Source organism: Dermochelys coriacea, chromosome 4 (assembly GCF_009764565.3).
Source record: "Dermochelys coriacea isolate rDerCor1 chromosome 4, rDerCor1.pri.v4, whole genome shotgun sequence".
In the NCBI taxonomy this organism is placed as follows: domain Eukaryota; kingdom Metazoa; phylum Chordata; order Testudines; family Dermochelyidae; genus Dermochelys; species Dermochelys coriacea.
Genome location: NC_050071.1, coordinates 32915504 through 32937139, shown reverse-complemented (window position 1 = coordinate 32937139; position 21636 = coordinate 32915504). Strand labels below are relative to the sequence as shown.

The window sequence follows — 21636 nt, the reverse complement described above, 5'->3', positions numbered from 1 at the left end:
CAGCTTAGGTTAAAAACTTCCTCAAGGTATAAACTTTGCATTGTCCTTGAACCGTATGCTGCCACCACCAAGCATATTAAACAAAGAACAGGGAAAGAGCCCACTTGGAGACATCTTCCCCCCCAAAATATCCCCCCAAGCCCTACACCCCCTTTCCTGGGGAAGGCTTGATAAGAATCCTCACTAGTTTGTACAGGTGAACACAGACCCAAACCCTTGGATCTTAAGAACAATGTAAAATCAATCAGGTTCTTAAAAGAAGAATTTTAATTAAAGATAAAAGAATCACCTCTGTAAAATCAGGATGGTAAATACCTTGCAGGGTAATCAGATTCAAAACATAGAGAAACCCTTTAGGAAAATCCTTAAGTTACAAAAAGACACAACAACATGAATATACATTACATCCAGCACAGTTTATTTTACCAGCCATTAAACAAAAGAAAATCTAATGCATTTTCTAGCTAGATTACTTACTAACTTTCCAGGTGTTGTAAGGCTGCTTTCTTGATCTATTCCCAGCAAAAGCATCAGACAGACAGACCAAAATCTTTGTTCCCCATCCCCAGATTTGAAAGAATCTTGTCCCCTCATTGGCCATTTTGGGTCAGGTGCCAGCGGCATTACCTTAACTTCTTAACCCTTTACAGGTGAAAGGGTTTTGCCTCTGGCCAGGAGGAATTTTATAGCGTTGTATACAGTAAGGTGGTTACCCTTCCTTTTATATTTATGACAACATTGCAACTCAAGCTGGGGCTCAGGCTCTTAAACCTGGGGGAGGGGTGGGGCGGAAGATGCCAACCCACAACTTAAGCTCTGTCTATAGAGCTATTTCTAGAACAGTAGCGTGAGCTCGAGTCTATCGACTCGATCAAAAGCTCACTCCTATTGGCTGTGTAGACATACCCAAAAAGAGCATGAGATAGGGCTCTCCTTGGAGTGTGAACCTGAATTTTCAAGAAGTCCCAATACTCAGGAGTGTTCTGATCCAGGATCCAGTGAGGCATTTTGTTTTGGCCCTACCTATAAGTTAGAAGTCACTTCAATTAAAAAATAAAAAATCCTCTCAAGTTACAGAAAGTGTCATCTCGTCCAGTGATACTCAGACCTCAGTGGTTCAGGAGCCAAAGTAGCAATTGACATTATCCAAAAGAGCCACAGTAGTGTGAATTCATGGTTTCAAAACATTCAGATTTAAATAGTATGACATACAAATATATAGTTTATTATATGTAGTTCTCACAGCAAAATGACTGACCAAATGACAACTGTTATGGTTAATAACATAGTGAAAGCATCCTGATTGGTTAATAATTAAATCACACAGTTTTAATATCTAGTGCTGCAAAGAGCCGAAGCAGAAACATTAAAGAGCCACTTGTGAGCCTTAGTCTGAGTATCCCTGTTCTTGTCATTTCTAACACTCTTCAGCAACATAGCATTTAGTCACCATGTTTCTTCATACAAACATACAAATCACTTAAATCATTTAATGCTTCCTTTAGTATTTAGTTGATCACGTCCTTCCTTTTATTTGGCAAGTGTATACACAAAACACTTTGAGAACATAGTGACCAAAATGACACTTGATACTTGTAAAGCGTCATGTGTTATTTTGGTCCTTTGCCCCAAAATTAACGTTAGCAGATTGGGTAACTGTATCTTAAAGAAATAAAAAGGCGAAGAATATTAAATTGGCTGACATGCTCTCATCAAGTCACTTTTGGAATTCAGCAGCTAACCTTGAGTTACTAGTTCATAATCAAGGAATGTTCACCAATCATTTTTATTGAATATGTTTTCATAACTTAGAATGATAAAAATATAAAGCTAAATTTGCTAATTGCAGTATCTCTTCATTTAGTCTTTTTTGACATTTCTTCATCTCTTCAAAGCAATTATATTGAATGGAAATGGAGCTAAAGTTAGACCAAATCTTCCTTCCATGGCTGGTTTTGTAGCAGTCTCAGGATACAAAAAGATGAAATTTTGCATGAGATTTACAAACATCAAGAACAGCTCCATTTTTGCCAGCTGCTCTCCCATGCACACACGTTTACCTAAAGAGAGGTTAGAAAGGTAAATATTACTGATCCTTATAACATTGACTCATTCAATTTCCCTACAACCTTGTTCCAAGCAGAGAAGGACTCAGAGCTGAACTTTCTCAAGTTGGGATTCAGAGTCTTGGTTTGGATTTCACTTGCTTTTATTGCTTGACATTAGAAGCACGTACAGTCTTAACACTTTATGGCAGTAAAACCACTTTAACAGTATCACCTGATCCATCTTGGGGAAACTACTGGGAGAAGGTTGCACTTATTTAAACAGGCAGCTGGAGTTGGTAGGAACTAAATTACTAGGTTTAAAAAAAACCCATAAAAAGCTTAAGTAATCAATGTGCACCATATATGTTTAACTTTTATTTTATTTTAAAAAATGAATATTTTCTATAATGAAATGAGAAAACAGCAAATAATAAAGGCTTTTCGGAAGTGTAACTCTTACCCCAAACTTTAAACAAAAAAGCCCATTCCAACTATATCTAGATATTTTACCAATTCCAAAAGGAATGAACGTTTCTCTTTTGATTAGCCGGCCATTTTCATCCAGAAATCTTGTTGGTTGGAAGTCATCTGGTCTCTCCCATACGTTTGGATCTCTGTGCACTGACCACAAGTTGGGCACAATCACACTGCCCTTAGGAACAGTATATCCCCGTAGCACTTCAAAATAGGAAGAGACACAGAAGATTTGATAGGCGTTTGTTAGGAGCAACTGTGAGAGATTTCACGCTTAACGAAAGAGGGACTATAGTAATTAACAAGAGCCCAGATCCTCAGCTATGGACAAGGAACACCCACCACATCTCAGGACAGAGGGTGGAAGCCTGGGTGCAACAGTCCTTGTGCTCCCCTGATTCTGGGCTGGCTGTGCTCCAGCTTATTCTCTCAGCACAACTTAGAGCAGCCCCAAGTATACTAAATTATGCTAACAGTCAGGGATCAACAGGGTGTGGGAAAGTCCCAGCCATGTTATATTTCCTGAAAGTCTCATTCAACATGCCAGCAGCAGACAGGAAGATTGAACAGAAGATGTTGTCCCACCAGAGGAACCCCTTACATTGGGATGATCCTCCCATGACTAGCTAATGCTGATAAAACTAGAATTCACTGGAGATGCACTGCAAAGCAAACACTGCATGATGTGCACGAATCCCTTTAGTTTACTAAAATAATTTACCATTATCTAGAATAGCAGAGACATTTCAGATCTTCTACTGTTGCAACCATTAAGCTAACCCAAAAAGTTTCGCAGGAACACAGATAGGACCAGGCCTATACTGCCAGCATTTTGAACACAGGATTTCCTCAGAATGTATTCCACTTCAACAATATTCCCCTGCTCACAAAAATCTATCCATTCCAAAAACCTGGCCCTCTCCCCAATGTCCATTAATTTCATCTTCCCTTCCCCATCCTCACACATGTGATCCTACCCAATCTCCAGTCTAGTAAGTCTTGGCCTATCATGTTTCCCCTTTCTGGTTCCTAGTAATTCACTGAGGCTCCCCTATCTGGCAGCTGTTTATCAGAGCTGGCAGGCCATCCCACAAAATCTGACTGCAACCAGCAATTTGTCCTGCAGTCTGTCTGCAAGCTATTCGACTGGATGGGGATGATGTCCCCTCTGATATCCAGTTCAGTGGTCAGTTGGATTCTTTCTGGCTTTGTGCTGGAGGTGTCAGACCTCCAGGCCAGAGCACCCAGTGTCAGCTCGTAAGACTCTGAGGGGAAGGCAAATGTCGGCAAGGAGAGGGTCTGCCTGTAACTGCTACAGGAATCCCACTCAAAGCAGCAGTGGTTTGGCATCAGCTTTCCTCCTCTACATACACTGTTTTAGAGTCTAGCAGAAGGATGCGGTAAAGGGAACTATGTAGGTCATCTCTCCATGACCACCTTGAGACACTGCTGGCGGACGAAAGGAGGGAATTCTCCTTGAAGCAGCCAGCATCACTGTAGCAGATGTTAAAAAAAATTTAAAAAAGGATGTGCTTTTGGGTGGCTTGCAAGATGATTTTTTTGCTACACCTCCCACACAGGTTAATCCATTCCCATCTACCACCATCACACCCCTGACAATAGGGACCAGCAATAGGATTTTGGAGGAGGGTGAGATTACAGTTTTCTGTAGAAATAAAAACCAGCAGCACATTCCTTTCCATCTTAGCAATTGGTTTACATCATGTTAATATTTTCAAGACTCTTTGTGCCAGGAAAAGGGCTAAAGACTTTTTTGTTTTTGTAAAATGAAAGCGGAGATTCTCTTTACTGTTCCCAAAGGCCGAGTCTACCAACAAAGGCTCACACAATTCCTGTTCATCAGCAGACAGGACTAATTATGAAATACTTGGGCATCTTAAGTTAACCACTTTGGATGATCGGATGAACATTCCTAGCCCTTCTTTCTAAAGAGATGGCATTTTACACACTGAATTTACATCTGTACCTACATAACTGCAGTCTTCATAAAGTTCTCACCACCTGTCCCATCAGACATTTCAGCCACAAAATGTAAAAAAAAAAAAAAAAAAAACCCCAAACGAACAAACGTACAAACACTTACCAGCAGTTTCTGAGGCCATTCGAGGAACAGAAAGAGGAACAACCACAGTCATCCTCTGCACCTCCATGATGGTTGCCTCTGTGAAAGGCATATGAGCCTTGTTAGTGAGAGAAGGAGCTCTGTCACGCCCGATGACCAGTTCAATTTCTGCATGAACCTTTTCTATGCAAAAGAAGGGAGGAGTAAAGAAAGATTAAAACTATGAGCAAAGGTACTGTCGCACTTTCAGATTTACATTACACTCAATCATGATATAGTTGAGGAAAACTACGGGTATGATAATAGGCTAGCTAGAGACTTTCACTTCTAGGCAGCCAAGTGCATAGGAGTCTTCTAATGACTGTTCAGAGGTTGCTGATCCTTTAAAGGGAGTCAGTGCCCAGACTACCCATGAGGAGCTAAAATAAAGATCCCATCTGGCTAACGAGCACCTGGGCCAGTAAAAGGTCAGAGCTCAGTTATAGGTAGATGCTCACAGAGATAGAGCCTCTCCCAAAGGAAAGGAGCTTCCAGGACTGAGAACCACAGGCCCCCAGGAGGAGGGCTGTGCAAGCTCTGAGACAAGGGAAAGAGCCCTTTTAAAACCCAAAATAATCTGGAACTAAACTACAACCCCAAGAGGGGGATTGTGTTTTATACCTGGGTGGGCTGCGTGAGGTCTTAAATGTCCATCAGAGAAATGAAACCAAGGCAGGGAGTGCCTGCAGAGCCACACTAGCTCAGCGGGGGTGCTCCAGGGCAGGCATACCCCATGACATCTAGTACCAAAAGTGGGATTCTGAGACTCCCCTTCTTCCCTGGCCCTTCCATCAAGGAAGGATGACCAGGCACACTTCCTTAGCTGCAAGATGATTACCTTCCTTTACTGGCATATGGAGGGGCAGCCATAGCTGTGGGGGTTCCAGCTCTAGTATACGAGTACCTGAGTAGCAGCAATAGCCCTCTCAGATACACAGCAGACCTCTGTAGTAATGGACTGGGGTTCATTAAATCAAAAAATCAACTTGAACTAAAGTCTCTCCCTTTGGGCCTGGGGTTCTCAGTCCTGGCTCTCTAGCACTCTCCTTGGCTCAGGGATTGCACAGCCTTCCTCAGAGTTGTGGGGTAATGGTTTAACAAAACACACCACACCCATTACCAATACACAAAAATCTGTGACCAGCCACAGTGTTGGAAAGAGTTTCTACCCACTTTCTCTTTCCTCCTTGCCCCATCTCACCCAACCTACCAAAGGATAAATGAAAGCCAACTCTCTATCCTACCCAGTCATGTATATCAGGCCCAAAGTAATGGAGGAAGGTGCAAGCTCCTTCTTTCAACCTATTTATCATAGCATTGAGGGCGCCTCATATAGTATTAAGCTCACTACAGCAGCATTCACTAGGTGCTTTCCACCTAGCTATGAAGATGGAGACCCTGCCTAAAAGAACTCACAATCTAAAAAGACAAGCAAGAGATGAAGGGCCGGCCGGGGGGGTGGGGGGGTGAGAAACAAAAAACAACCAAACAACCCAGTTTGGATTTTAAGTAATAGCTAATATTAGTTATCCACAACTTCCCTGGAAACCCTGTGCCTGTAGTGGTTGTTTTGCTGGCCAGTTCTACCTTTCAGCATTAGACCTGCCATCTCCTCAGCTCCGATTTAAGGTTAATTATCTGCTCAGTCAGCATAAGAAAAAGTTCTGTGTATTATCACTAAGGCAGGGAAAGGGATTCAGCAATTGTCACTTGCTAAACAGACACGTGCTGCCATCTATGGATTTGCTAAGGAAATTTCTGCTCAAATGAGGAACACTAAGTAAAAAACTTTTTTGCAGTGATGGCAGTGGGTTACCCATTTGCCTCTTTAAAATACCACAGTTGCTTTTCACATTGACAGATTCTGATCCTTCTGGCATTTCCAGAGTGGTTCAATGGAAAACAGTTTTCAAGGGGCAGAAAATTTTATTTTGAGGATGAGCCATCTCCGGGTTGTTCACTTGTCTACACACACTATGTCACCAAAGTGTTTTATCCGCATGGCGCAGTCTGTGGGATCCTGCAGAGGTTTGTGAGACTGTAATAAAACCATCTAGATGCTTTGCTGTTTGCACTGCTGACTGCAAGGTGCAAGATTTCTTGACTTTTTAAGCTAATAGCAGGTCTAGTCTGCTACATTATCTTTGCTTAATTAAAAAAATATGTATCTATATATATATATATATATATCAGTAGTTAAAAGTCCCTCAGTTCCTGGACAAATATACTTCTCTTTGGAATCCAGATAGGACAGGAGCCCAGTTAGTTTTGATCATGCATGTCTCTTTCCTTTCCTCTCTCTCTTCCTCCTCCCCCATGTCTCTCCCTCTTTAGCTCCCACAAGAGGGAAAAGTGGGGCTCCTCCTTCCAGCAGATAGCGAGACCAACTCCTTCTCTCCACCTTGTCTCCCTTCTAGCCCAGCTTCTTCCTTAACAGGAAGAGTTTGCCCCCAGCAAGTGCTACTTCTGTGAACTGCCTGACTATGCCGCTTCCTCATAAGAGCTGAAGAAGCCTCATGGTCAGGAACAAGAGGTGGCACAGCAAGACTCCCAGGCAGGCCAAATGAAAGCAGAGAAGAATATTATGATGTATAAAGCATGAGATGGCAGATCACACTGGTGAGGAGATAGTGTAGTTATAGAAATCAATGTTGCACACTTCCCTAGAATACTATGCTCAGTTCTGGTCACCTCATCTCACAACAGAAGAAAGATGGGGTTCAGAGACAAGTGACAAAAAATGGTTCAAATCAACAGCAAGAAAAATTACTAGCATTTGTAAGTGGATAAAGAGGCTAAAGACACGAAACTCACAAAAACCTTCTACACCCCAGCCCATGAAGTGAATTTTAGAAGGTTTTTCATTCATATTATTGCTCTGTCAGCAGAAGTGGTAAAAATACCCCAACTCCTATTAGAGACACAAAGTTGGGGGAGGAAATATATTTTATTGGACAGATTTCTGTTGGTGAAAGAGCCAAGCTTTCATGAGGTACTGCTGATGATCCCCATCATACCCCTTCTCCTGCATTCCCTGAGCAATCGGCTTGCAGATGTCCACATTTCTACAGCTGGTCTGTAGCTGTGCCTGCAAAGTCTTTTCTCCCCACAGGCCCAAGAAATCCAATATCTCCTGTCTGCTCCAGGACAGAGCATGTCTAGAGCGTGCCACCGGCATGGTCAGCTGGGGAGTTGCACACAACAATGAAGAACTGCTAGGTATGCTCACCAACTTCCAAGCTGGACAATCAGGAAAATGCATTTAAAAATTTTGTAGTTTTAAAGGGGGAGGGGGGCGATTTCCACTCCCTGTGAGCCCTCGGCAGTGGAGTTCAGAATTGTGACCAGAGCAGTCAGTATCGGGCATTGTGGGACAGCTGCTGGAAGACTTAAGGTCAACACAGGTAATGCAATGGCTTGGGCAAGCCCCGGGCCATCCCGTTTTTACTTTAAGAAATATGGTCACCCTAGAAAAGAGTTTGTCCCTAGGTGATACGGTGTTTGGCTGTTCCTGTTCCAATCTAACAACAGGCAATCAAATGATGTTTTAAATTAGCACTGAGTGAACTCATTTATCTCCAAAATGCTGAACTGCTGTCCTATTGTACAATCTTTGCCTAAAGAAGATTTATTCTCCAATAAACTATTACCTTGACCTTTTTAAAGAGATTACTCTAGATTAGGAGGCACTGACAGAAGTGTTGTAGGCAACACTTACTACAGCCACGTCACAGTGCCTCGTACTTTAAACCTTCTTTGTCTAGTAGATATTGCAGCTTGGGCTGGAATTCAGGCTCTGAAACCTAGAGAGGGGGTTCCTGGCAAAAACATCAATATATCAAAGTTTGACATGTCAACTAGCTGCAATACTTGCCTTAGATACACATCTAGAAAAAACGTACATGGCAAATGCATAGTATGGCAGGGATTGCGTGGGCAACGTTAATGCCATTTGGGGCACTTATGTTTTTTTGGGAGGGGACTTGTATTTGATTTTATTACATATATAATGAAACTAGGATATTGAGGTAGTCTACTGAGTATTAGCCCTTTAAGTTACTTATACTTATTTATAACTTTAATTTCAGATTAACACAATTTTGGGTTACTTGGTCTGTTTGCCTTCCTGATAAAATACAGCACTATATAAAAACAACAACACAGTCTTGTAGTCCAGTGTAGAATAAGTACTGTTAGAAAAGTCTCATTTACCTTGTATTTCTGGGTAGAGCGACATATAGAGCAGACACCAAAGCAATGTGTTGGTAGTGGTGTCAGTGCCTGCGATGAAGAGGTCACCAATGATAAAAAACAGGTACTCTTCGTTAAAGCTGCTCTGACTGTTGCTCTCTCTCTCTTCTTCCACTTGGAGGAGATACATATCGATGAAGTCCCTGGGATTTTCTCTATCCAGGGTGTCCCTGTGCTGTGCAATTATTTTCTTTAGAAAAGCTGTGACATCCAACTCAATTTGTCTCAGTTCTCTGAAAGGGCCAAAGGGAAGATAATACAGCCAAGGACAAATATTGACCAGAAGTACACGGCTGTTTACACTAATCTCTAGCGCACGTGACATGAGATTTAGCATGGTCTTAAACTCAATGTCTTCATAGTCAAAGCGCCTGCCAAAGGCCAAAGAACAGATAACATTGGACACAGAGTTGCTGATAATGGGAAAGGGGTTAAATGGATCCTTTCCATATCTTAGCATTTCTTCCTTCACATACTTTAATTCTTCAATGATTTTGGGTTCCAGGCTATGCTTTCCTAATCCAAAATGACGAAGAGTTGAGTGAGAAAACTTCCTCTGTTGCCTCCAGACTGGACCATATGGTGCAAAAACAACACCTGAAAAAAGAAAAGGTGAATCCCAAATTGAGCAGCTATATTCTCAAGGTGACACATTTAATTCCACTTCCCCCACCCAAAAACAAAACACAGAAAAAAACCCCTCAGAACCAGATCAGGAACTTTCCAAAAATGAAGGCGAGTCATGTGATCAAGGCACAGAACTATGAGCCAGTGAAAGATGACTCTGTTCCAGCTCTAAGACTTTTTATATGGCCTTGGGCAACTCTGTACCTCAGTTTTCCAATCTGTAAATTGGATATAATGGCTACCTCAACAGGCTTAATTAATGTCTGTAATACGTTTTGAGATCCTCAGTTGGAAGGCACTACAGAACTATTATTATTGCTTACCATCTTGTAAACATTTCACAGGAATGTCAAATTTTGGACATACATTAGCAGTAACCCTTTAAACAAAAAAAAAGAGAAAAGAAAAAAGGGGGACCTACTACACAAATGCCATGAGTAAGATGGAGAAAACCAAATATTCAAACACAATTTGTTCTGCACTGTAACATTACGGGACGACTCTCTCCATGGTACACACCTCCCAGTACTGTCTGTGTGCATGCAACTCCCATCAAAGAGAAAATTCAAGTTAACCCCTAAATTTTTATGAAACAATTAAGCCACAGGATATAAAAGCTACAAACAGACTGGGAAGGTGACTATGTATTTAAAACTTCTTGGTAAAAATGCCCTTGGATTTGCATCACGAGGGAGTTTTCAAAACATTAGATACACGCTCTCCATGGGTGTTTCTTATTATGAAATCTACCCCGAGTCAATACTTTAAACTTTTTTTGTTCGTGGGCTTCTTTGGAGTCAGCTATAAATATTAATTTGCATGTAAATAGATACATCTTGTTGGATTTGACAATAGACACTGTACACATATATAGAACTAACTATATAAACCAGGGGTGGGCAAACTTTCTGGCCCGAGGGCCACATCAAGGTGCGAAACTGTATGGAGGGCTGGGTAGGGAAGGCTGTGCCCCCGGGCCCTATCCACCCCACCCACTGACTGCCCCCCTCAGAACCTCCAACTCATCTAACCTCCCCCCACTCCTTGTCCCCTGACCGCCCCCCTCCGCATGCAACTCCCTTGCTCCCTGTCCCCTATCCACACTCCCACCCCCTGACAGGCCCCCTGACCACCCCGCCCCAGAACCTCCGCCCCATCCAACCGCCTCCTGCTCCCTGTCCTCTGACTGCCCCCCGGGACCCCCTACCCAACCCCCTTCACTGCTGCACATGCACACTGCCTCTGCTGCCCCCTTAACATGACGCTCAGAGCGGCAGGAGCTCACAGCCCCACTACTCACGCAGCAGCGTAACTGCGGGGGAGGGGCCAAGGACTTGCCTCCCTGGCCAGGAGCTCAAGAGCCGGGCAGGATGGTCCCACGGGCCGGATATGGCCTGCGGGCCATAGTTTGCCCACTTCTGATATAAACAAAACAAAAAAACAACTATCTACAGTCACTTAACCAAATTAATCTAAACCTCAGAGTAACTTGGAAAAGTATTTTAAGCCACCAGAGCAAGAAGCAATATTTTAGTGCTACTTATGGTGAATTCACATTATGTTTTCTTAAAAAGAGCAGCTTGTTTCACAAAAGCTACATGATAACCACATCTCACTATTAACGTTAAGTTTCAAAGATTTTTTTTTAAGTTAATTGATTTGTGAAAGGCAGTTTGATAAGAGTTTAATACCTAATCTAACATATGGCCAGATATACAACACAAGAGAGAAACTCAGTGGCCATTAGAAATTGGTAACAGAAAGGTATGTCTTCTTGATACTGGATAGGCATCCACATTTTGATAAAAGGACCTAATAGTAGAAACTCTAAACACGAAAATGAGTTATAACCCTAAAATAAATCCAGAAAAGTTATTTAAAAGAGTGGGTATAATAATGTACCAAGAGTAGTATATGCCAAAGAGAATGTAAACTATTCAGGGTCAGGACAATCTAAGAAATATGAAAGGGCAAAATAAAGATTGGTATGTGGTCTTCATGATTAGATTTTCTGACTGAATTATCTATTAAAGTGACCATATTAGGCTGAAAAATCTGAACTCATTGTTTAGTTCCAAAGGTCTTGAACAAAGCAAGCATTATGATCAGTCCTTGATTAAGAAAAGTCACTGTACTATACCGAGTGAACAGGTGTTCAAATGAACCTCATTTTGTCTTTTATAAATATTCCTTGAAGGACAGCTTCTCAGCAATACATTCTCTGTACAGAACACTTGTTTTTGTTGGTTTTCTTAGCTTGTCAGATTACCCTCCCCAGGGCAGTGTTTCTAGGTAGCAGCAGTAACATCAATTAGGACAGGTGAAAAACTAAGGCACATCTGATACTGAAATTGACCAAGAACGTATTAATCATTCCAGTGAAACAGAACACTTCTATCTTGGCCTAAAGCAAGTACTACAACAAAACAAAACCACAGCACAATTCAGCACAACCTTTTCCTGACTCCAGAAGGGGCGAGGGGGAGGGGGGAAAGAGTAGTTTGAGGACATGAATACCATCCACAGGAGAAGACAGTCTCAATCTTTTAAGGGAGCAAACTCCCTTCAATTTATGCATTAAAAGCTGATCTGGCGAACTGAGACTGTCCCAATTTCATATTATAGTAGAACCTCAGAGTTAGGAACTGACCAGTCAACCGTACACCTCATTTGAAACTGGAAGTACGCAATCAGGCAGCAGCAGAGACAAAATAAAATAAAATAAAATAAAATAAAAAGCTAATACAGTAAACGTGCTAAACATAAGCTACTAAAAAAATGAAGGGAAAACAGCAAGTTTCAAAGCTGTATGAAGTCAATGTTCAGTTGTAAACTTTTGAAAGAATACTGTAACGTTGTGTTCAGTTACGCACAACCTCCATTCCCAAAGTATTCATAACTCTGAGGTTCTAGTGTAAAAAGTCTTTTTAGACATTGTTCCACAGAGAAGACTGTCATATGAGATCATCAAAAGTACAAAAATCCCAGCTCATTTGGGAGCAGACAACTAGCTTACTATAGGCAAAAACTTACAGAGATGGAGAAACAGATTAAAATAGCACTAGGTTAGAGCAATAACGGAGATCAGAGAAGAAACCTGAACGCATTGGCTGAGTGCCAAGTAACAATAAAAAGGAGTAATTGAGCACTTTTGTTTATTAACAGAAGATCACTGAAAAAAGCAGCTAGGGAAAACAGCACTTGCTCTGTACACGAGCTGAGAGCCAAGTGTACCCAGGAATGGGTGTTTACAAGGAAGAATTTGAAAAAGCCATAAAAATGCATCAAGCAATGAGAATTAGACAGTCTTATTAGGCTTCTATGTTCATAATGCTAGAGCTCACACCATTGCTACCTCTGTTGGAATTATATCAGTGAGAGGTTGGGTTTTTTGGCCAAAAAGCCCGAACCAAGAAACCTCCACATCTATAGGCAAGGCCTACCACTTATGACAGAAACCCACACAACCATTCAGCTATTGGCTCAGAAATCTCCCAGTATATATTTCTGAGTTATCCAAGATGTCTTCCAACAGCTACTACAACAGTGGGCAAACTACAGCCTGTGGGCCACATCTGGCCTGTGGGACCCTCCTGCCCGGCCCCTGAGTTCCTGGCCCAGAAGGCTAGCACCCTGCCCCTCCTCTACTGTTCCCCTCCCCCACAGCCTCAGCTCACTGTGCCACTGGCACAATGCTCTGGGTGGCAGGACCGGGCTGCGAGCTCTTGCCACGCAGCGCAGCTGCTGAGCCGCGGCCTGACCCAGTGCTCTGTGCTGCATGGTGGTGTGGCTGGCTCCAGCTGGGCGGCATGGCTGTCTGTCCTGGTGCTCTGGGAGGCACGGCTGTAGCACCACCAGCGCTCCAGGCAATGCGGTAAGGGGGCGGGTGGGCTGGATAGAGGGCAGGGAAATTTGAGGTGGTGGTCAGGGAGTGGGGGTGTGGATAAGGGTCAGGGCGGGGAACAGGGGGGTTGAATGCGGGCAGGGATATTGGGGGGCCACTCAGGAAGGAGAGGGGGAGTTGAATGGGGCGGCAAGGGGCAGTCAGGAGCAGGGGTTCTGGGGGCGGTCAGGGAGAAGGGGTGGTTGGATGGGGCAGGGATCCAGCGGGGCAGTCAGGAATGAGGACGGGTTGGATGGGGTTGGCAGTGTTCCCGGGGGAGGGGGTGTGTGTGTGGATGGGCCAGGAGTCCCGGGGGGGCCATTAGGGGGCAAGAAGCAGGGGGGTAACATGGGGCGGGGCTACACCTGGCTCTCTGGGGAGGCACAGTCTCCCCTAACCAGCCCTCCATACAATTTCAGAAACCCAATGTGGCCCTCAGGCCAAAAAGTTTGCCCGCTCCTGTACTACAACATGGAAGACCATATTTGATGTTGCCAATATTTCTACAGTGATGGGAGAAAGGAGAATGTAACCATACAGCGGGGGAAAATCTTCTCTCTTCTTTATACACCATAAAGCTGCAGAAAGGGGGACCCAAGCCTAACCACCCTTTGTAGTTTACACTGACAAGATAAGGTAAAAAATGGAAACAAATGGAGAAACTGTATATTTTCTCCCTTATTATTTCAATATATATGAGAAAGGTTTTTCACACAAGTTAATATCAGTGCTAGTTAGATGGGTAGGTTTAGACTCTCTGTGTGGAGCCCCAATGGCTTCAAGAGCGGTCCGCCCACGTGGGCCAGACTTCAGGGTCACGACCTTAAATTGCCTTGATTTATCTGGAGTACAGAGACTAAAGACATCATTGCAAGCTAAGAATATGTATCAAAACCTTTGTTCAGTGGGGGTCAGAATTTCAAATACTGGCACAAAGTCTGGTGACCTCCCATAAAACACAAATCTATGTACATTAAATTATGTCAACATGACTTGTGGGTTAAATCCAGTAATGAAGTAGTAAGAGTTACCACAACAAGTTTTTAGACGAGATGATAAACTTAATAAATTATTTATGGTTTCAGGATTATAATTGATCTTAGATAAAGGTATCAGTACATAGAGAAGCAGGAGAATTGTTACTTTTTGGTGGCATTTGTCTATGGGGAATGTGCATTACAAAAAACAATATATGTATCATGTTTACTTTCCAGGCAATTTGCATCATGTATTTGTTTATGAAATAAAAATGTAACTCTTTATGGTAATGTAACTAGACAAATACAGTAGTTACATTCAACTGAAAATGTAGGCTCTTTTTTAAAAAATCTGGATTGGATGAGAGGAGAAGCATGGAGAGTGGGGCGTCAGGGATGATAGCTAGGGATGTGACCCATAGAAGTATTTATTATGGGTTACCTGCCCAGATTTTCCCCAAATACACCAGCTATCCTATTGAATTAAGGTGTATGGTAGTATTAAAGAGCTACAGTCCAGCCTTCGTTTTGTAGCAGAAAAACTGTAGAGGACACAACACAGACCTCATCTCACCTTGTTGACAAAAAACTAACAGCTGTACCTCTAGGCCTTGTTTCCACTAGCATTTCTCATCAGCCTTCTCATCATTGCATAGCCATTGGTGCAGCTTCAGTGGCCACAGCAATTGTGCGAATGCTAGGATGGACTTGCTGCTGGTGCTTTTATCACCACCTTGTCTAACACTGCTCAGAGCAGGTCTGGATGATGTGGTGGTTAAAACAGAGGTTGCCAGAAGCTGCCAGTCTACATTAATGCCCCACATTGCTGCCACGGGTGTAGCTGAGCTGTGGCAGTTTACTGGTGGAAAGCATGAAGAAAAATGTTAGTGTAGTGTACATATGGGCTAACAGAAACAGTTTCATAGCTTCTATTCAGAACTTGGTGGGTTGCAGTGAAATGGTCAAAGATCACTCCATTGTCTATCTGCTGCTGCTGCTCAAGAAAGCTACAGACAGCAGCAAAGGCAGGCACTGAAGTTATTCATGAGAAGACCCAACAAACAGAGGCTGGGAAAGCAACAGACACTCTCTATCCTAACAGCAGCCAAAATTTTCCATGCGAGGGACAGTTGATAGTTTTCCCTCAAGTATTCATAGCAACCAAGAGGTCCAGAGAGGGGAAAAGATGCTACCATAGGCCTTTAACATTCTTGCCCCAATCTTTCACATCTGGTTACTAGGAGTCCAGTGAATTTTTCAGCCCTGGTTCACAAGGCATCAGAACTTAAAGTCTGATAAAAATCAACAGCTGGTTAAAAATGCAGCAACTTGCTTTCTAGCCCACACAACCACGTCACGTTGAGACGCTGCACATTTCACTGGCTCCCTCTGAAATACAGACCAAATTCAAACTTTTGGCCTTGACATTTAAAGCCCTCAGTGGGGCCACACCTGGACTACTTCAGAGATCAAGAGCCACTAAATTTATTATACTCATTAGAAACAATGAAAAACATCAATGGATGAAATTCACAAGAGATAGGGAAGAGCTCTCAGAAGCCCGCCCTCAGTCATGGAGCTCCATGTCTGGATTGGATTGCAGAACATGCCAGTCAGGACAAAATACAAGACTCCCCCTCTATAACCTAGATTTCCCAAAAGTAAGATGTGCCAAAGCCTCAGAACTCTAACACCTACTAATAGAAGGAGAGACCCCCAATGTCAGGAAACCACTTATTTAATGTAATTGCTGCACACTCAGATACCAGCATGATGGACATGGAACAGATTAGAGGTCACTGGCCCCTCAGAATGATAGTGATATTCTAGCACTGATCTAGAACTAAATATATCAAGTCTTGGACACTAGACTAATAATACAAAAGAGTCCCTGTTCTTCTCATTCATCCCCACTAAGGGCTTGTGTACAGTTTAAATGCTAGAGAGAGACAGCTGCACAGTTGCAGCCATACCACTGCAGAGCTTGCTGATGGCATAGGTAATTCATCTCCATGAGAAGCAGTAGCTAGGTCAATGGAAGAATCCTTCTGTCGACCTAGTGCTGTCTACAGGGGTACTTAGATTGGTTTAACTATGGTGCCCAGAGGTGTGGATATTTCACTCAACTAAGGTATTATAGAATATCAGGGTTGGAAGTGACCTCTGGAGGCCATCTAATCCAACCCCCAGTTCAAAGCAGGACCAATCCTCCAATTTTTGCCACAGATCCCTAAATGTCCCCTTCAAGGATTGAACTCACAACCCTGGGTTTAGCAGGCCAATGCTCAAACCACTGAGTTATCCCTCCCCCTAGTTAAACCAACCTAATTTTCTAGTATAGACCAGGCCTAAATATAACCAATTCCCATCCAACTTTTATCTATGTAGGTCCCGACCCATCATTGTCGTACCAAACATCTTGCAAAAAAGTAATGAATTTACTGTACTACCTCCCCGTTACGTACAGAAATACTGTTCTCCCAATTTTAAAGATGGGGAATAAAGAGGGAGAGAGTCTTGCCCAAGCCTTGCAGGAAGTCTGTAGTAGATCTGGTCATTGAACCCAGATATCCTAAGACCCGATTCAGTGACTTAGAGCTTGTCTGCACTTTAAACACTACAGCAGCATTGCTATAGAGCTCATTGTAGACACTCATTACAATGACAAGAGGGGTTCTCCAGTCGGCTTAGTTAATCCACCTCCCCAAGAGGCAGTAGCTAGGTCAAAAGAAGAATTCTTCCATCCAATCCATGTGGATTTTTCACAGCCCCGAGTGACGTGGCTGGGTTGACTCAACTTTGAGTGTAGATGAGGCCTCTGCGACACCATCCTTCCTCCCTGCAGGCAGGGCCTAAGACTTTTGGGAAAGGTAAGCAAGCCGGTTCTTCGGGATACACCCTACACCCCGACACATTTTGTCTTATGCGTGTTTGTACCGGAATACATGGGGGAAGGGAAGTGACAACAGCCACCACAGTCAATGGCTATTGACCCTGGCTGCCATGGGACCTTTAATAATCTGACCCATGTCGACTGACTGGGGCCAGGAAATAAAGGCCAATCTCTTCCCCGCGCTGCGTCTCAAGCCTTTTTTGTTGTGAGGATAAGGAATCCATCCGGCCGCCCCTTTAGGCTCCATTACCAGGGCTAGGGGCTTCCCTGTTTGGAGAGATGAGGTTTGCCCCTTTCTTGGCACCTCCTCCCACAAGGCCGGTTGGGAAGACCTGCCTGGAGAGCACGGTCCACCTCGAAGGGAGCCACCTGTCCACATTTCCCTCCTGCAGGGACCCCCAGGCAATGCAGGGGAGGCACCCCTGGATCTGCAGCCCCGGCTGGCCGGCCGGCGCCAGGACAGTGGCCGAGCCGGGCCGGGCCGGGCCGGGCCAGGCCAGGGGGCTCGCTCGGCTGCTCCCCCAGCCCCTGCGCTCACCCTTCTTCTTGGTGAGCATGGCCACGATGGGGATGCTGGGCCGGTCGCTGAACACCTCGGCCTGGCTGACCAGCGCCTCCCGCACCGCCTCGAAGTCGCTGAGCACGATCATGGGGCGGCTGCCCACGAAGAGGCTGAAGACGCTGCCGTAGACCTTGGCCAGGCCGGTCAGGAGCAGGTGCGGGGAGAGCGTCCGGGAGCCCCCCTGCCACTTCTGCAGCAGCGGCCCGGGCAGCAGCGCGAAGCCGAAGTTGCCCACCAGCGGCCAGGCTCTGGGGCCCGGCGGGAGCCCCCGGGGCGGGCGGCTCAGCAGCCAGTAGAGCCCCAGCAAGAGCCCGGCGGCCGCCAGCAGCGCCCAGCAGACGGGGTCCCGGGGCGGCCAGGGCCAGCCCGCCAGCCCCACCCAGGCCATCCAGCCCCGGGAGCGCGGCCGCGCGCCGCTACTCGCCCCGCCCCGCTCCGCGTCCGGGGATTGGCCGCCTCCGGCTGGGGGCGGAGCTCTGGCCGTCGCCACTCGTCCCAGAGGCCGGGGAGAGTCCCAGACTCCGCCCCCCAGCTGGCCGCGAGACGTCCCCAGCCTGCGGGGGGCGGGGGGGGGCGGTTCCCTCTCCTCGGACCCCCGCCCCCGGCCTTCTCCTTCGTCCTGCCTCCGCTCAGCGTCCCCTTGCGGCAGCAGCGGCCCCCACCCAGCCCCGCAAAGAGATCGGGGGCGGGAAGAGAGCAAGCAGAGCAGCGCAAGGCTCTGGTTGAATTGAGGTCCCCGCCCCCAAACGTTGCTTTGCAGTTCCTGCCCCGGGCGGCGGCAGGCAGAGGGGAAAGAAGGAACTTGGCACCTGTCTAATCCATTCAGCGACTCCTAGCTATTCACATACTGGGACTGTCTATAAATAGGGTCAGTAAATATCCTCTTTCATTTTTCTCTTGACCTCACCCACTCCGTGGGTGGCACCTGGGTGGGCTAATAATTAAAACCAGCATAACAGTCTGGGGGTACCTCTGCTCAGAGACCCTCGGGAACCTTAACCCAGATTAACGAAAGGCACGAATTTAAAGTGCATTAGCTAAAGTGCATCAGCCCCCTGTGTGGATGCTCTTTTTCAGAAGTAAAGAAGCCTTAGTTTCTTTTAGTTTAAATCCCTTTTAAAGGAATAAATTAAGCACATCAACCTTAAGCATGTGCCTCAGTCCATTCCTATTTACCAAAGCACTTGCATGCTGTGCTGAATCAGCGTGAAGCTCTGGTGGGCCGCCAGTGATGACTGTGTCCCAAAGACAGATATAGTTTGAGGAACAGCAAAACCAGAGGTGGGAGGAATGGGGGCTAGCGTCTCTGCAGTGGAAATATAGTGTGGGGGGGGGGAGGGGGAGGGACTAATCTATATTTCTGCCCCTCTGTCACTGCCTATGAACTGCGCACAGTTGTGCAAGGTGGGATGGAGGCAAGAGCAGGACCCTAAGGGGCGGGACTGGTTATCACGTCTGGGATGGGGATGGGGAATAGGTTGCAATATCTCTCCCCCATGCTGAGTGTCTTTAATGCCCCTCACTGAGCACCACCCCTTCCCTCTTCTATCCCCAACACCCCAACCTTCCCCTCTGCTCCTACTCCCCATCTAGAGCACCATCCTGCATCCACAACAAGCTTCCATTGGCACCGGATCTGTGCATTTCTGGGCCTATCCTACACTGTCGTCTATGATGCCATAAACTATAAATATCAGCCAGTCATGACAAGATTTGTCATGCACAGGTGCAACATTTCACCAAGGAATATCACTGGTTAACTTTTTTGTATATTTCAAGTATGATTTACAAAATTCCTCCCCACGCGCACACACCCTCTGGTGTGTTTGATGCCAAAAGCCACAAGTAATATGAGATGGGCCAAAACCACAATTTGAAGTCCAACCTATTTCAAATTTCAGGAGGAGGTTTTGATTCAACTTCCCAGGTGTGAACCTGTCCCTGCTGTTTTGGTTCTGGGTTGGATCTACAACTAAAAGCGTATGTTCCCACTCTAGTTCACATGTGACCAAAATCTCATAAGAACTTCCATTTTCATGAGATTCTGGCACAGAACTGAAATCTTGTGAGAACTGCTGGACTTCAACTAGGTTGCATTATTCATGAGTATAGAATTCTCATTAAATCAGCTGAATTGGTGAGTTTTCCATCATTTAGGGGCAAAATCTCACAAGAACAGTTTGCAAGTTTGCAGTAACATTAGACCTTCAAACTCGAGCTATAACTCCCAAACCATATTGGGGTGTAGAAACAGGAAAGAAGATCTAGTATGTTGTTAATGAAGAAGAGGCCAGGATGCCTGAGCAGTGGTTAGGACAATGTCCAAACCTCAGCCAAGACCACCATGGTTCTCCTGTTTTTATTATGAATAATTTGCACAACTCAGAATGCCGCCAAACTATTAAAAAGGAAAAAGTCCTTCTTTCCTGCTCAGTTTCACTAATTGTTCAATAAGAATTGATCCTCTTTTTCATTTCATTGGTCAATCTGATAGCATGGAGTCTGTCTTAAGCCATTGCTTTTCTCTTCACCCCCAAATTATTCACCTTCGATGCCACCAATGTAGACAAGAATGTAGGAATGATGGAGAAGAGGAGGGGTGAATTCCTAGTTAGCAATGACAAATGTGTATTTTTTTTATAGAACTTTGACCAATTTCTTATCTTAATTATTGACCAGGGTGTACCTACTATCATCTGGAATCAGCCTGGATTTATTCATTTGCAATGACTGTAACTATGTTATAGATGCTTTTCAAAGCCTTCAGGAGGACAGTCCTTGTTTTGGGGAGATTCCACTCTAAGCTTGTAATTGGAGCCAAAGAAGTTCTGATGAACAGAAGTGTATCTTTCTTTTCAGAAATATTTTCCATTTCACCTATCTTTTTAATTTGTGATGCTCTAAGACCCTGCTGTTATAATGGCCTGCTCTCTGAGAAGGAGGGCTTGATGTGGATCTTCCATGACTGGTCATCACAATTCTGAGCTTCACATGCAAAAAGGCCCTCTTGCACCTCCCATAACACCCACTGTGTGTTTTGCCCATCCTTGGACACTGTGCTGGAAGACATGTTACTGCACAACCTCATTATGTTATGAAATTGACACATTATTTTTTAAGGCAGAATATCAGTAGCATTTACTAAACAAGGTTATTGATAAAGGGAATATATACACTAGCACTGTAGCCTTAATTCTCCAATAAAGCAGCTGTAAAGGAGGAAGTGGGTTGCTGACGACCCCAAATAGTTTATTTTTTCAGTATTAGAATGTCTCTAACTCTACAGCAATTTACCACAAAAAGCTCCATGACATTAGCTGAGCTATATTTAAAAACAATTTATGGTGATTATAAAGGAGTCTATTGAAGTGGGCATAGTTGAAATTTCAAATAGTCAAGGCCAATTTTTCTTCAAACAAATATGAAACTGTTAGATACAGTCTCTCTCTAATCTGCTTCATATAAGGGGCTGATATATTTTATTAGCTGCTGCCATACAATGCAATATAAAAGAAATGAAGTTCACAAAGACAAATTAGATTGAAAAAGAAGCCTAATGCAGCCTTTTTCATTGGATTTGCCTGAAACTCTCAGTACTTTAATGAGAACAGTCAGCAGAAAATATGTTTCTATACATAGGGAAGTAACATTTAAAAAAATGCAGATAGCTTGGAACAATATGAAGAAAACATAGCATTAGACAGTGTGGGCATGCAGCAGTTTAGCTGAACCAGGCATTTTATCAGAATAAGGAAAAATTACAGTATATTTTGCAGTCTTTATTCAGAAAGAGAGAGAC

General features: G+C 44.4%; 1 protein-coding gene across 4 annotated transcripts; it reads right to left on the bottom strand.

The window, feature by feature from the left end:
* Positions 1-397: 397 nt before the first annotated feature.
* Positions 398-18283, bottom strand: LOC119854634 (cytochrome P450 2U1). Of its 4 annotated transcripts, none has more exons than XR_006280995.1 (6): positions 17814-18281; positions 8857-9492; positions 4627-4788; positions 2559-2726; positions 1809-2060; positions 398-1023 (listed from the first exon to the last, which is right to left on the bottom strand). XR_006280995.1 is itself a non-coding variant. In XM_043513639.1 (6 exons), the coding sequence occupies exons 1-6, from the start codon at positions 18223-18225 to the stop codon at positions 1020-1022; spliced, it is 1539 nt and encodes a 512-aa protein (XP_043369574.1). In that variant the 5' UTR covers positions 18226-18283; the 3' UTR covers positions 398-1019. The 4 variants fall into 4 exon arrangements, 3 of the variants coding, with proteins under 3 accessions (XP_043369574.1, XP_043369573.1, XP_038255347.1); XM_043513639.1 differs by having other exon boundaries at positions 1809-1965; positions 17814-18283; XM_043513638.1 differs by having other exon boundaries at positions 398-1965; positions 17814-18283.
* Between the last annotated feature and the right edge of the window lie 3353 nt (positions 18284-21636).